The sequence below is a fragment of the Anser cygnoides genome, chromosome 18 (assembly GCF_040182565.1).
Source record: "Anser cygnoides isolate HZ-2024a breed goose chromosome 18, Taihu_goose_T2T_genome, whole genome shotgun sequence".
Taxonomy (NCBI): Eukaryota; Metazoa; Chordata; class Aves; order Anseriformes; family Anatidae; genus Anser; species Anser cygnoides.
Window position 1 is genome coordinate 7,898,766 of NC_089890.1, and position 14,506 is coordinate 7,913,271.

At 70.0% G+C, this 14,506-nt stretch overlaps 2 protein-coding genes across 2 annotated transcripts; both read right to left on the reverse strand.

Annotated features, from left to right (window-relative positions):
- Nucleotides 1–1,246: 1,246 nt before the first annotated feature.
- ALDOC (aldolase, fructose-bisphosphate C) lies at nt 1,247–5,268 on the reverse strand. Its single transcript, XM_066979488.1, has 9 exons — nt 5,111–5,268; nt 4,202–4,324; nt 3,893–4,104; nt 3,748–3,802; nt 3,515–3,675; nt 2,787–2,870; nt 2,532–2,706; nt 2,241–2,440; nt 1,247–1,701 (listed from the first exon to the last, which is right to left on the reverse strand). The coding sequence occupies exons 2-9, from the start codon at nt 4,311–4,313 to the stop codon at nt 1,606–1,608; spliced, it is 1,095 nt and encodes a 364-aa protein (XP_066835589.1). The 5' UTR covers nt 4,314–4,324; nt 5,111–5,268; the 3' UTR covers nt 1,247–1,605.
- Nucleotides 5,269–6,661: 1,393 nt separating this feature from the next.
- On the reverse strand, nt 6,662–14,384 carry SPAG5 (sperm associated antigen 5). The gene is made up of 24 exons (XM_066979486.1): nt 14,271–14,384; nt 13,875–13,964; nt 12,303–13,645; nt 12,022–12,214; nt 11,650–11,769; nt 11,448–11,540; nt 11,032–11,166; nt 10,709–10,828; nt 10,471–10,563; nt 10,224–10,358; nt 9,993–10,086; nt 9,816–9,909; nt 9,652–9,733; nt 9,178–9,311; nt 8,748–8,913; nt 8,541–8,664; nt 8,365–8,448; nt 8,142–8,265; nt 7,820–7,931; nt 7,517–7,597; nt 7,296–7,439; nt 7,121–7,195; nt 6,921–7,001; nt 6,662–6,844 (listed from the first exon to the last, which is right to left on the reverse strand). The coding sequence occupies exons 1-24, from the start codon at nt 14,292–14,294 to the stop codon at nt 6,731–6,733; spliced, it is 3,855 nt and encodes a 1,284-aa protein (XP_066835587.1). The 5' UTR covers nt 14,295–14,384; the 3' UTR covers nt 6,662–6,730.
- Between the last annotated feature and the right edge of the window lie 122 nt (nt 14,385–14,506).

Sequence of the window (14,506 nt, forward strand, 5' to 3'; positions counted from 1 at the left end):
GCGCGGGGATGAGGCCAGACGGGCGTGCGCCGGAGCCAATCGGCGAGCAAGGAGGCGGGACTCGGGAGCTAGGTGCTGCTTGGGTGGGCCATGGGTGCTGGGGGGGGGCGATGGGTGCTGAGGGGGGGCATGGGTGCTGGGGGGGGGGAATGGGTGCTGAGGGGGGCCATGGGTGCTGAGGGGGGGCATGGGTGCTGGGGGGGGGCATGGGTGCTGAGGGGGGGCCATGGGTGCTGAGGGGAGGCTATGGGTGCTGGGGGGGCTACAGGTGCTGAAGGGGGGCCATGGGTGCTGAGGGGGGCAATGGGTGCTGAGGGGGAGGTAATGGGTGCTGAGGGGGGGCCATGGGTGCTGAGGGAGGGCAATGGGTGCTGGGGGGGGCTACAGGTGCTGAGGGGGGCGATGGGTGCTGAGGGGGGCCATGGGTGCTGGGGGTGGGGAATGGCTGCTGAGGGGGGGCCATGGGTGCTGAGGGGGGCAATGGGTGCTGGGGGGGGGCCATGGGTGCGGAGGGGGGGCCATGGGTGCTGAGGGGGAGGTAATGGGTGCTGAGGGGGGCAATGGGTGCTGAGGGGGGGCTACAGGTGCTGAGGGGGGCTATGGGTGCTGAGGGGGCTACAGGTGCTGAAGGGGGGCCATGGGTGCTGAGGGGGGGCGATGGGTGCTGAGGGGGAGGCAATGGGTGCTGAGGGGGGCAATGGGTGCTGAGGGAGGGCAATGGGTGCTGGGGGGGCTACAGGTGCTGAGGGGAGGCTATGGGTGCTGGGGGGGGCAATGGGTGCTGAGGGGGGCAATGGGTGCTGAGGGGAGGCTATGGGTGCTGGGGGGGGCTACAGGTGCTGAAGGGGGGCCATGGGTGCTGAGGGGGGGCATGGGTGCTGAGGGGGAGGTAATGAGTGCTGAGGGGGGCCATGGGTGCTGAGGGGGGCAATGGGTGCTGAGGGGGAGGTAATGGGTGCTGAGGGGGGCCATGGGTGCTGGGGGGGGCTATGGGTGCTGAGGGGGGCTATGGGTGCTGAGGGAGGGCAATGGGTGCTGGGGGGGGCTACAGGTGCTGAGGGGGGCGATGGGTGCTGAGGGGGGCGATGCCCACCCATGGGCGCCCCCCCTGAGCCAAAACGGGGGAACGGGGCTGGGAACGGGCACATGGTGGCTCCACACCCCCCCCCCCCACCCCAGCCCCAATCCAGGCTGAGACCGGGCACAGCTCACGGCAGCGATGGCAGCGAGGAGGAGGAGGCGTCGCGGCGCTGTCTCTACCGTTTATTCGTTGTTTAGGCTATTTGGTACACGGGGTGCACACGACAACACGACACACGCGGCCCCGAGGGCGGCACTGCGAAGAAGCTACGGCGGGGCAGGGGCACCCCCAGGCCTCCCCTCCTGCCCCCCCACGCGGCCGGGGGCTCCCCAAACCCTTGGCCTGGCCTGGCCGGAGCCCCCCCCCAAGCCGTGGACAGCTGAGCCAGGCCTCCCCTTCATCCGCGTGGGGCCGCCGTCCCCGACCCGCCTGGCGGCTTCCCCTGGGTGGCTGGGGTGGAAGCGGGGTGTGAGCAGTGGCGGGGGGTCCGGGGGCAGGGGGGGCCGGCAGGGCCCGGCGGAGGCTCAGTACGCGTGGTTGGCCACGTAGAGGGACTGCCCGGCGGCCCCCGAGTCGTCCCCGCTGCCCTCGTACTTGCCCAGCGCAGCCAGCCCGTTCACCTGTGGGGAGAGGAAGCGTCAGCCTGCGGGGACACGGCCCTCTGTGTGCCCCATCCCATGGGGACGTGGCCCTGCTGTGCCCCATCCCACACGGACATGGCCCTCGTGTGCCCCATCCCACTGGGTACAACCCTCGTGTTCCCCATCACCACATGGGACGTGGCTTTTGGCATCCCCCTTCCCACAGGGAAGGTTCCTGCAGGAACCTGGCTCTTGGCATCCCCCATTCCCCTATGGGGACGCAGCCCTCGCTGCCCCCTGTCCCACATGGAGACAGCCATCAGTGTGCCCCTAATGGGGACGTGGTCCTCGGCATCCCCCCTGCTGTGGGGCACAGCCCTCGGTGTCTCCTGTCAGCCTGTGGGACATGGCCCTTGGTGTCCTCCATCACCCTACAGGAACATGACTCTTGGTGTTCCCCATCCCAAGGGCACAGTCATCAGCATCCCCTTCCCATGGGGACATGGCCCTCGGTGTCCCCCACCACCCACAGGGACACAGCTTTTAGGATCCCCTCCCACGGGGGCCGTCCCCATCACCTCTGCGCGCTTGACAAACTCCTCAGTGGCGGCGGTGGCGTTGTCCTTCTGCCCACGCCAGGCGCTGAGCGCCGACGCCTGCAGCGCCCGCCCGTAGGAGAAGGTGAGGGCCCACGGCCGCACCAGCGGGCACGTGTTGATGGCGTTGAGGTTGATGGAGGCCTCCTCCTCACTCTGCCCCCCGGACAGGAAGGTGACACCTGCAGAGAGCAGGGATATGGCACCAAGGGGACCACACGGCATCCCCCTGCCATGATTTCCACCATTTCCACCACGTGCTGGTGGCGGTACCTGGCACGGCCGGGGGCACGGTGCGGCGCAGGGCGGTGACGGTGGCCATGGCGATCTCCTCGGGGCTGTACTTGGTGGGGCAGGAGTGGCCGGGGGTCACCATGTTGGGCTTCAGCAGGGTCCCCTCCAGGTAGACGTGGTGGTCGCTCAGCGCCTTGTAGACGGCTGCCAGCACCTGGGGACAGGCAGCGGGGAGTCCCACGGCACGGCACGGCGTGGCACGGTGCCCGCCCTGCCGCCCGCCCCGCTGCTCACCTTCTCCGTCACGTACTGGCACCGTTTGAGGTCGTGGTCACCGTCGGGCAGGATCTCCGGCTCCACGATGGGCACGATGCCGTTCTGCAAACACCCGTGAGATGCCATCACGAGGATGCCCTTGGGCATTGCTCCAGCCCCGTGGCAACGTGGGGCAGTGCCTAGACTTGGGGGGTGATGCCCAGCCCCAGGTTCAATGTCCACCCTTACAGGTGATGCCCAGCCCAGTGGGGTTATGCCCAGCCTAGGAGCAACAATTCTTGGCCCCGTGGGCAATGTCCAAGCCTGTGGGGTGATGCCCAGCTCCACGTGGTGATGCCTGGCCCCGTGTGGTGGTGTCTAGCCCCAGAGAGCGATGCCCAGCCCCATGGGTGACACCTGACCCCACAAGAGATGCCCACCCCCTGGGCTAACGTCTTGTCCTAAATGCCAAGAACCATCCCCATGAGATGTTACCTAGCCTCTGGCTTGATTCCCAGCCCTGAGGGTCAATGCCTGGCTCCATGGGGTGACACCCGCCCCACAGGTCAACAAACAGCCAACAGGGCAATACCCATCCCTACAGGGCAACACCCAGGCCCTGCAGTAACACCGAGCTCCATGGATCCGTGCCCATTGCTGTGGGGCAATACCTGGCCTCGTGAGTCAGTGCCCATCCCACGGGCCAATGCCTGTCCTGTGGGACGACGGCCAGCCCCGTGGGGCCGTGCCCAGCCGCAACCCCATACCTGCTGGCAGATGCTGGCATAGCGGGCCAGGACGTTGGCGTTCTCCATGATGGCGAGGGCAGAGGGGGTGTTGTCGCTGATTTTCAGCACGCAGCGCCACTTGGCGAAGTCGGCCCCGTCCTTCTTGTACTGGGCACAGCGCTCCGACAGCCCGTCCAGACCTGCCGGGCAGCATGTCAGCCCCGTGGCCCCCCCCAACCTCGCACCCTCACCCCCCAACCTGCTGCACCTACCCTGCGTGGTGGTCTCCCCATCCGTCCCGGCCAGCGGCACGACGCCTTTGTCCACCTACGGAGGGAAAGGGAAGGTAGGGCTGAGCCCCACCAGCACCCCACAAGTACTCTGAGCACCCCCAAACCCATCGGACGCCCCCCGCACCTTGATGCCCACGACGATGCCCTTATCTTTGATCATCTGGACGAAGGGGGTGCCGTCGTCCGCCTTCTGGTACATGGTCTCGTGGAAGAAGATGACACCCCCGATGCACTTCTTCACCCGGCTGTCGGCGCTGAAGAGGATCTGGCGGTACAGCCGGCGGTTCTCCTCCGTGTTCTCCACCCCGATCTGGTTGAGGCGCTTCGCCATGCTCCCTGCGGGCACCCGAGGCACCGTCAGCCCCGGCACAGCGGGGACGTGGGGAAGGGACGGATCCCTCCCCACCCACCCCACCGCCGCCCGTGCACCGACCTACGGACTCATCGGCGGCCAAAATGCCCTTGCCCGGGGCCACGATGCGCAGCGCGATGTCCGACAGCTCCTTCTTCTGCTCGGCCGTCAGCGCGGGGTATTGGTGCGTCATGGTGGTGGTGCCTGCCGGCGGACGAGGGCTGAGTCACGCGCCGCCGCCACGGCCCCCCCCCCGGCCGCCACGCGCCAGCACCCTGCGGGGACCGGGGACCTCCCCGGGACCCCCATCCGAGGGGCGTACGGCCCTACCGGTGCCGGGGGAGGCCGCGTGGCGTAAGCGGGACCTCGTGGAGGATGCCGGGGAGCTCCCAGCCATTTTGGTGCCTGCTCGCCCGCCCCCAGCCCAGCCATCTTGAGGGAGAGCAGCTCCGGGGGGGGGGCCGGGGCAGGACCCCCGGGGGGGCACCCGGGGATGGAGATACCGCGGGGCCGGGGCTAGCCCGGGCCGGGGGTGCGTGGGGATGGGGCTACCCGGCGGTGGGGGGAGGAGGAAAGGCTCCAGACGCTGCGCTGCCCCGGGGGTGGGCTGGGGGCGCCGCGGGATGGGGCCCCCCCGAGACGGGGCTGGCCCCGGGATGGGGACGGGGACACCGCCACCGTGGGAACGGCGAGCAGCCCCCGGGCCGGTCCCCACCGGGCTGCACAGAGGCTGCTCCGGTCCGGGGGGTGCCCCCAGGCTCCCCTCAGCCCCCCCCATACCCATACTCTGCCCCGGAGTCCCCCCCCCACCCCCCCAAAAAAAAAAAAAAAACCCTACCCACCCCACGGGCTCCGCGGTCCCGGCGGCTCCGCACGGGGCTGCCGTCGGGGCTGCCGCTCCCACCGGCTGCATCCCTTCCAGCCCCCCCCACCCCCGGCTCCCCATTTCCCCGTTCCCGGACCACCACCCCCCCCCCCCCCAAAGGTTACCGTGCAGGGCCGGTGGCGGCGGCGGGCGCAGACTGCGGGCTGAGCGCTCCGGCCCCGCGGTAAATGGGGCTGCGGTGCCGCAGAGCTACGTGACCGGCGGGGCGGGCCCGGCGGGCGGCACCCGGTAAGACCGGCCCCCAGCAACCCCCCCCCCCCAACCCGCCCCGCCTTCCTCCCCCCCCCCCCGCCACCGCAGCCGAGACACCGGAGCCCCCCCCCGCCCCGAACCCCGCTCCCCCCCCCCCCCGCTCCGGTGCCGCCCCGCGCTGCTGTCGGGGACCCCGCGGTGCCAGCCTGGAGTTGGGGACCCCCCCCCGTCTGTGCCGCCCCCTTTGTGCCGGGGGGGGAGCCCGCCGCGTGCCCCCCCTCCTTTGGGACGGGGAGCCAGCCGTGCCACCCCCTTGTCACTTCCTGCTGGGTGCGGGGAAGTGACAAAGCACATCACCCAGAGCCAGCCTCTGCTGCTATTAGGGACCCCTCTGTGCCCCCCCCCGGGGGCAGGACCCCCCCCTTGTGCCACTCCAAGGAGCCCCCCCTGGGGACCCCAATGTGTCACCCCCCATGTGTTGGGGACCCCCCATGTGTTGGGGACCCCCCGTGCCTCCCCCCCAGCATCACCTCCACCCCCATCCCCGCACAGCCTCAGGCCGGAGGGGGGGGGCTCTGCAGGGGAGCAGCCCCCCCGCACCCAGCAGAGCCGCCCGGAGCCGGCGTGGGGACAATAGCGGTGTCCCCGCTCACCCCACGGGCCCGCTGCCAGGGCTGAGTTCTGCTGAATCCCCGCCGTAAAAGGAGGGCTCAGCAGCCTGGCACGGCCCTAATCCAGAGCGGGCAGCGTGTGCCCCCCCCGCTTCAGCCCCCACCCCACATCTAGGGGGCACATCCAGCCCCTGGGAGCGAGGAGGGGTGCGGTGCCACGAGCCACCAAGACAGCCCCAGCAAATAAAGGGATGCAGGGTGGTGGTAGAGGGCAGGGGAAGGTGACCCCTCCGCCCGCGGGAGAAAGGGGCCATTAAAAACCAGAGCACTTGTTAGAGCGCAGCTATTTCGGGCAGCGGTGGCGGAGGGAGGCGCGGGGGGGGCCCTCGCAGCGGCAGGGAGCATCCTTGGGGCCGGGAAGGGCCGGAGGGAGATCCCGCAGGAGCTGCCCTAGTAGGGAAGGGGGAGGGAGGGAGAGGAGGCTGGAGCTGCACTGGGAATAGGGGGGGCCCTATAGGAGCCCCCCTTTAAGGCTTCGGGGGGGGAGAAGTCCTGGCCTCCCGGGATGCTGTATGGGGGAGCTATAGGGCCCCCTCCAACAGATGTGGGGGCACAGCATCCGGCCTCCCATCCCCTCCACGCACGCCCCTAAGCTGGGGGGGGAACACACAGAACTTGGGGGGGGGAAATCTAGGCCAGGAGGAGGAGCGGGGGGCCCCGGGGAGGGAAGCTGGGTCAGTCCGGGCACGGCAGGGTGCGAGGCTTGGGAACGCGGTGCCTTATTGAGAGCAAGCGCCGGGGGTGGGGAGCGGGAGCCAATTGTCCCAGGCATGGCACAGGGAGGCGGCGGGGTGAAAGCCAACAAAACTTTACTCAATAAATAATTACAGAGTTAAGAACAGGAAGGGTGCGCACCACGGGCTATAGCGGCTCGGTGGCTTCCTTGCTGCCACCGCTCGGCTTCAGGCCCAGGTACCGCAGCAGGCCCGGGAGCTCCTGGCAGCCCGGTGGCACCTCGGGGAGCGACGACAGGACCTGGGGACAGCAGCGGTGTTAGCGCGGGGTGCTGCGCTCGCAGGAGGGACGAGCGCCCTGGCAGGGCTCAGCTCACCTCCTTCACCTTCTCCTGCATCTCCTCGTGGGTCCTCAGAAGCTTCTGGCTGTGACGGAGCCTCAGCTCCAGCCCTCGGACCTGTGGGGGGGGGGTGAGGGGGAGAGGTGCCATCAGGAGGCATTAAATGGCAGGGAAAGGTGTTGAAGGGCGGGGGAGAGGGGATGGGAGCTGCCACGACCCCTCACGGCTCCCGGTACCTGCTCCAGGTACTTGTCTGAGAGCAGCAAGTTCTCATCCTCCTTCTCCAGGAGCAGCAAGCGCAGTTTGTCCACCTGCGAGGGGAGCGAGGGGGAACGATGTCTCCCCAGGGCCTGAGGCCTCCCCATGGTGGGGACAAGGCCTCTCCTCAGGCCCCGCTCCCCGCGGCCTCACCTCCTGCCGCAGCAGGACCCGCTCCTGGACGTGGGCAGCGTCCACCTTGGGCTCCTGGCCCCGCATCTCCTCCCACAGCACCTTGGCCTCCGTCTCGGCGCGCTGCAGCGAGCGCTTCAGCTGGGAGACCTCCCCCTTCAGCCTCTGCGGAGGGAGGAGATGCTGAGGGGGGGCCCGACGGCCGGCAGGACCCCCCCGGCACCCCCTGGCCCCACACGCACCATCACTTCCCCGCTCTTGTCGATGAGTTGCAGCATCTTCTCTTCCTGCTGTTTCACAACGTCCTGCAGCTCCTTCTCGTTCTGCAGGGGACAAAATGGGGGGAACGGTGTCAGGCCCGGTGTCCCGTTCCCCCCCCCGCCCCATGGCACCGGGTTGCTCACATTTGAGGTTATCTGAGCCCGGAGCGCCCACGGGGCAGCACGGTGCCGGTCACCCAGATTCCCAGTGTCCCAGATCCCAGCCCCGTCCCAGTTCGGCTCTGCCCTGGGGTGAGCACTGGCCCAATTTTGGCGGGGGCTCACCTGTAGCTTGCCCCGCAGCGCCTTGTTCAGCTTGGCAATGGTGGCAGCCTGGGCGTCAGTCCTCTCCTGGCTCTCGGCCGTCACCTCCTCCAGCTTGAGCTGCAGGTCGGAGCTGGGGGGGGGGACACACAGCATGGCTGAGCATTTGGGGGGCACAACCCAAATCTCCTCCTGGTGCCCCCAGCCCATGAGGGCAGAGGCCAGCCCATGCCCACCAGCTCCAGGGAGCCCTTTAGGATGAGTGCTCTGCTCAGAGCCAGGGTGGGAGGCACCCCGGGGTGCTGTCCGTGCCCAGCACCCCCCGGCCCCCCCCCAGACTCACATCTCGGCCTGCAGCGCCTTGAACTCGCTCTGCTCCAGCTCCTGAATGCGGGTGCTCAGCAAGGAGAGGTCGGAGACCACAGCCCTCAGCTCCGCCACCCTCTCCATCAGGCCGTCCTCGGGCTCTGCAGGCAGGGTGGGTTTGTCACTGGGGTGGGGGGGACAGGGGACAACAACACGTGGGGCAGCCCCACCGTGATGCACAGGGTGTGACACCGCGGTACCTGCTCGCTTTGGCGTGGAAAAAATTTTATCCTTGGTAGGCTTCATCCTTGGTACGCTCCCAAATCCGACAGCTTCATCGGTATCTGTGGGAGGCGAAGGCAGAGGCGCTGTGCGAGGGGTGGGGGGGACAGGACCAGCCCTCAGCCCCCCACCAGGGGGTCCCCGAGGAGCTCACCTCTCCTCGACACCGCTTTCAGGACGCTGCCCACGAAGGAGTCCCCGGCACGGTACGGGGTGCGGCGGGCGGGCGTCCGCGGGGCTGGGGTCCAGGTTCTGCTCCTCGACGGGGCGTCATCGTCCTTCGGGAGGGAGGAGAGCGTGGTGCCGGGGTGCTGCTCCTGCTGCTTGTTCGTCCTCCTGCCCCCCCAGGGCCCCGACCTACCTCCTCTTCCAGGGCAGCTCGCAGGCAGTCGGCCAGCTCCTGCAGCCTCAGCTTGCTCTCGGCGATGTCTGCCAGGCACCAGGAGACCTTCTCCCTCTTGAGCTGCAAGTCCAGGAGCTCGGCCTTGGTGCTCTCCAGCTCCTTGAGGAGGGCGGCTCGCTCATCCCTGCATGAGGGGGGTGGCGTGAACAGTGCATCTCCCCCCCTAGGGTGGGACAGGAACATTCTCCAGGGTCCCCCCACAACCCAGGGGGTGCAAACCCCACTGCACTGGGTGCTGGCAGGTCTTGGGCTGCCCTACAACCCCTCCCTCCACTTGGGGAACTGGTTCAGCTGGAGCAGCAGCGACCAGAGCCACACACCCCACCCCGAGGGGCCCCATTTCCCCAAAACAAGGGGTTCAAGCAGCACTGATAGGCGTGGGCCGTACTGCAGGCACTGGTGGGACTCCTTCAGCTCCTCGTGCTGCAGGCTGCACTCCTGCAGCTCGGCCAGCGTGGACTTGAGCTTGGCCTCCACCTCCATCAGCTGCCTGCGGGACATGCGGTTCTCCTGGTCGAGGAACTGCGGGGGGACACGGCCGTGAGCATATAGACAGCTAGTGGGGGACACACCACTGCAGCCCCCCCAGTGTGGTCCCACCCCGACGAGGGGCAGCTCTGTCCCCCGCAAACAACCCCCAGAGGGGCCAGGGATTTGCACCCTGGGCATGGGACGGGCCCGAGGGAAGGCAAAGCAGCGTGACTGCAGCCGGGGGGAATTATCCCCGGCAGCCGCACCCCCGCGGGAAGCATCGCCGGGCGAGCGGCCCTACGTGCGGGATGGCAGCGCCGAGGGCTGATCCCGCTCCTGGCCGGCTGCCACCCAGCGGCACGTGATGGCGCAGTCAGCGTCAGGCTCCTACCTCCCGGCACTCCGCCGCCTCCCGCAGCTCCCGGCTCAGCTCGCCGCGCTCCCGCTGCAGGGCGTCCCGCTCCCTCGCCAGCCTGATGAGGATGGGACGGGGGTGAGGGGACCCCACGGGGACATTTTGGGGACAGGGGGAGGACGGAGGGGTGCGGAACCCACCAGGATATCTCCTCCTTCTGGTCCTTGTTCTCCTGCTGGAGCGTGTCCCGCTCCTGCTGCACGCCGGCCAGCTGCTTCATCAGGGTGCCCAGGTCTGCAGGGGCAGAGCTGTGAGCGCGGGGACCGGCTCCAGCCTCCCCCTGGTCCCCATCCTGACACCCCCGTGTGTTCCCCTACCTGCACCAAGGCGTGAATTGGCCACCGTCAGCTGCTCCACCTGAGCCACCGCCTCCTGCAGGGCCACTGAGGTCTCCTCCAGCTGGTGGGACGCCTGCAGGGACACATGGCTCATCCCTGCTCCTCCAGCACCGCTCCCAGCCCACGCCGAGCCATTTTCATACTCCTTTCCCCATAGAATCCCCCCACATGCCCAGGGAGAACCCCCCGAGAACCACACAGCCCCGTTACCTCCTCCTTGGCTCGAAGGGCTTCATCCGCTCGCTGCTGCGCCTCATCCCGCTCCCGCAGGCAGCTCCGCAGCGTGTCGGGTACGCTCTGCAGCGCGGCCGTGCACCGGGACACCAGGGCCCTCACCTGCTTCCGCTGCGAGGGGACAGCCCCGGGGGGAACGGGGTCAGGGCAGGAGGGGATGGTGCTGGCAGCCGGGCTGACCGCGGTACCCGGAGAAGCATCGCCCAGCCAGGACAGCCCTCACCTCGTCGTCCAGCGCCCTCCGTTCCTCCTGCAGGTTTTCAAAGGTGACGTCTACGAACTCACGGAAGGGCTGAGCCTCTGCAGCCAGGGAGGCCTGCGGGAGAGGAGGGTGAAGGAAGAGAACAGAGGGAGGCAAGCGCCAGCCCCAGGCCATGGCAGAGCTGCTCAGAGCATCGTCGCCCAAACCGGGGCTGCGGCTGCACCCGCAGAGACCTGGGGGACCTGCACCCATCCTGTACCTGCTGGTGGATGGCACCTTCCAGCAGCACACCCAGCTCTCGCTGGGACGCCAGGCTCTGGTCCCGGGCGCTGATCTGGGCGCTGGCATGGGAACGGAAAGCCTCCAGAAAGCCATCACACTGCGGAGGGACGGGCACAGCTCGGGGCACGGCCTCACCACGGGGCAGCTCCCACGGTGAGCCATCCTCCTGGGGCAGCTGCTCCTGGCCGCACGTGCCCCCCGTTCCCCATGGACAGATGGACGTGGGACTCCCAAATCAACGGGATGGGACATGGGGGCTGCAGAGGCAGCTCCTGAGCACCCCACGGGCTGCCCCGTTACCTCCTCCTTGGCTCGAAGGGCTTCATCCGCTCGCTGCTGCGCCTCGTCCCGCTCCCGCAGGCAGCTCTGCAGCTTGCCGGGTACGTCCTGCAGCGCGGCCGCGCACCGGGACACCAGGGCCCTCACCTGCTCCCGCTGCGAGAGAAAACAGCCCCGAGAGGAGGCCCTGAGAGGAGGCCAGCACCGGGACGGCCTCCAGCTGCCACGCGCCAGCTCCCTCGCCCATGTCCCCAGGCTGCGTCTGTGGCACAAGCCTGGGCGCAGGAGGAGCCGCTTCCAGCAGCCTCCAGACACGCGCTGGGTGCTTCCAGCTGCCTCCAGCAGCCCCGGAGCCCAAAAAAAAAAACCAGGTGCCCTGGCTACCTATGCCATGAAGGGCCAGATTTGGGGCGGCCAGCCCAGCTGCGTGTGCTCACCTCCTGGGCCAGGGCTCCCTGATCGTCCCGCAGGCTCTGCAGAGCGCCCTCCGTGAGGCTCCGCAGCAGGAGGCCCTGCCCGGCCCAGGCGTCCTGGGGAAGGGATGAGGACACCGATGCTCAGGACGTGCCAGCACCGGTGGCACCGGGCACGTAAGGTGCCCGGCTGAGTCCCACGTGCTTGCCACGCGCCCCGACGCACCATCGCCTCCGCCGCCCGCGCCAGCTCCCGCGCCAGGTCCTGCTCGGCGCCCCGCTGCCGCTGCAGAGCCTGGGTCTTCCTCCGCAGCTCCACGTAGAGGCCGTGGTAGATCTGCTCCTCCTAAAAGGGGGCACGGCAGGGCAGGCTCTGCACCCCAACACCCCCCCATCTCCCTGCAAGCACTGTGCCACCCGCTCCCACGGGACCGGCTCATCCCCTCCCCGTGCGTCTGCTGCAATATTTGACTGCGGGAAGGGCTCAAAAACGGCAAACTCATCGGCGTGGTGGTGCAGCCAGACACGATAACGCGGCTGGAGCAGCACGTGATGGGACACAGCCCCAATTTTCTTCCACCTAGGGCTCCCCGCTTACCCCCCGGGGCCGGGTGACGTCCGTCTGGGTGTGGGCGTCCCGCTGCTCGGCCGGCCCCACGGCGGGGAGCGGCCGCTGGCTCTCCTGCCAGCCGCGCAGCTGCAGCGAGAGCGCCTCGATGATGATGAGGGTGCTCTCCAGCCGCCCCTCCAGCTCCGCCCGCGGCAGGGACCTCAGCTGCTCCCGGGGACAGCTGGCGAGACAGAGACAGCGAGCCCCAGGGGTTGGGGAGGGGACGCCGCAGGGGTGCCACATCCCCGTACCCCCGTGGGGACACGTACTGCCAGAGCAGAGAGTCGGTCTCGGCGGCGCTGTCCTTGGCGCGAGCCGGTGCGGCTGTGCCGGTGCTCCTGTCGTGGCGCTCCCGCGGGGTCATGACGGTGCCGATGGCCGCGGTGGACACCGGGGTGACGCTGGTGCCCGTGGCCATGGTGGGCACGGGGGTGACGCTGGTGCCAATGGCCATGGTGGGCACGGGGGTGACGCTGGTGCCCGTGGCCATGGTGGGCACAGGGGTGACGCTGGTGCCCGTGGCCACGGTGGGCACGGGGGTGACGCTGGTGCCCGTGGCCACGGTGGGCACGGGGGTGACGCTGGTGCCGACGTCCCGCCGCGGCACAGAGAGGGGGAGGCTGTGCCGCAGGGACTCCAGCAGGGACGAGGCGTGGAGGCTCCTCTCCAGCCACACCAGCGGCAACGCCCAGGATATGGCCCCCGGGGACGGCTCCGACGTGGGGACAGGGCTGGCCGCTGGCTCAGCCGAGGGGATGGGGGTGGCCGCTGGTTCAGACCCCGCAGGCTCCAACTCGGCTGCCTCATTTTGGGGGGGGCTCTGCTCCGGCAGGGCAGGGGTTGGGGGCGTGGCGGTCCCAGGGGTGCTGGGGCAATTGGGGAGACCCATACCCCCGTTGCTAGACGCGGGCTCGGGTCCCACGGGGCTGCAGGAGAGGTCGGCGGGCGCCGCGCGCCACCCGTGGAAGGCAGCCTCCTGCGGGGTGGAGGTGCCGGGAGGGCCCGGGGCGCAGGAGGAGGCTGGGCTGGGGCTGCCGGGGGGGGTCGGGGGGGGGCTGCCGGGGGTGCGGGGGCTGCAGGGCGCTGAGCTGATGGTGCTGGGTGGGCCTGGGGTGGTGCTGCCAGGGGGGTCAGGGGAGCAGGGCGCTGAGCTGATGATGCTGGGGGGGCCAGGGGTGAGGGGGAGTGAGGGGTCAGGGGAATAGGGCACCAAGGGGGTGCTGCTGGGGGGGGCAGGGAAGCAGGGTCCTGAAACAAGGCTGCAGGGGGTCCCTGGGGCACTGCAGGGGGTCCCTGGGGGGGTGGCCTCTGGGGTGGTGTCACCTGGGGGGTCCGGGGCATCAGGCCCCAAGGCGGCACTGCTGGGGGGCTCTGGGGGGCCGCTGGGGGACCCCGGTGTGGTATCAGCAGGGGGGGGCTCCGGTGCCTCGGCCCCCAAGGGGACATGGCTGGGGGACCCTGGTGGGGTGGGGGGCCCTGGGGTGGGCTCCGGGGGGGCACCGCTGGGAGGCTCCAGGCTGGGGGGGCGCAGGATAACACCGCCGGGGGGCCCCAGGGTGAGGCGGCTGGGGGGGGGCCGGGTGCAGGACACCGGGGTGCTGCCGTCATGGTCCTACGGGACACGGGGGGGGGGGGGGGGCTTCAGGACATGGGGGGGGGAGCAGGACCACCCTGCCCCTCCCCTCCAGCACCCCCATAGCCACCTCCCCACCCCCCCAGCACCCATACCTGCCCCCCCCATTAATCCCAGCTCTCCCAGCCGCCCCCCCCCGAGCTCCCCAGCACCCCCGGTTCCCCCCCCCCCCTCCCGTTATGATCCCCCCCCCTCCCCCAGCACCGACCTTGAGCCGCAGGCGGCGGAGCAGCGGGGTGAGGCTGGTGCGCTCCGCGCCCGGCTGCAGCCGCAGCTCCTGCAGGGGCCGCCGCTGCGCCTGGGGGGGGGGGGGGGAGGGGGGATTACCGGGGGTTTACCGGGGATCGAGGGGGGGGGGGGGGTCACCGGCAGCACCACCGGAACCCCCCCCGGGACCTAACGGAGCCTCCAACCGCCCCCGCGCAACAGCGCACGGGGATTCCTGGAGCACCCCCCGGCAATAAGAACACGGAGGGACCCCCCTGGGGACCGGGACCGGGACCGGGACCGGGACCGGGACCGGGACCGGGACCGGGGGACCGGGACCGGGACCGGGACCGGGACCGGGACCCCCTCCCCCGCCCTCCCGGTGCCCCGCACTCACGGCGGGGACGCGCGCCGCCCGCATGGCCCCGCTCCGCTCCGCGCCGCCGCCGCCGCCCGTTTGAAAACCCCGCGCGGCTCCGATTGGTCCCGCGCCTCTCGCGTCACCGGGGCGGGGGTGGGCGGGGCCAAACCGCTAAGTGGGCGTGGCTACGGGCGTGACGCGCCCCGTATTAACATAGTGGGCGTGGCTACGCGCGACGCCCCGCCCATCTGGCGGGAAACGGCCGCGGCGCC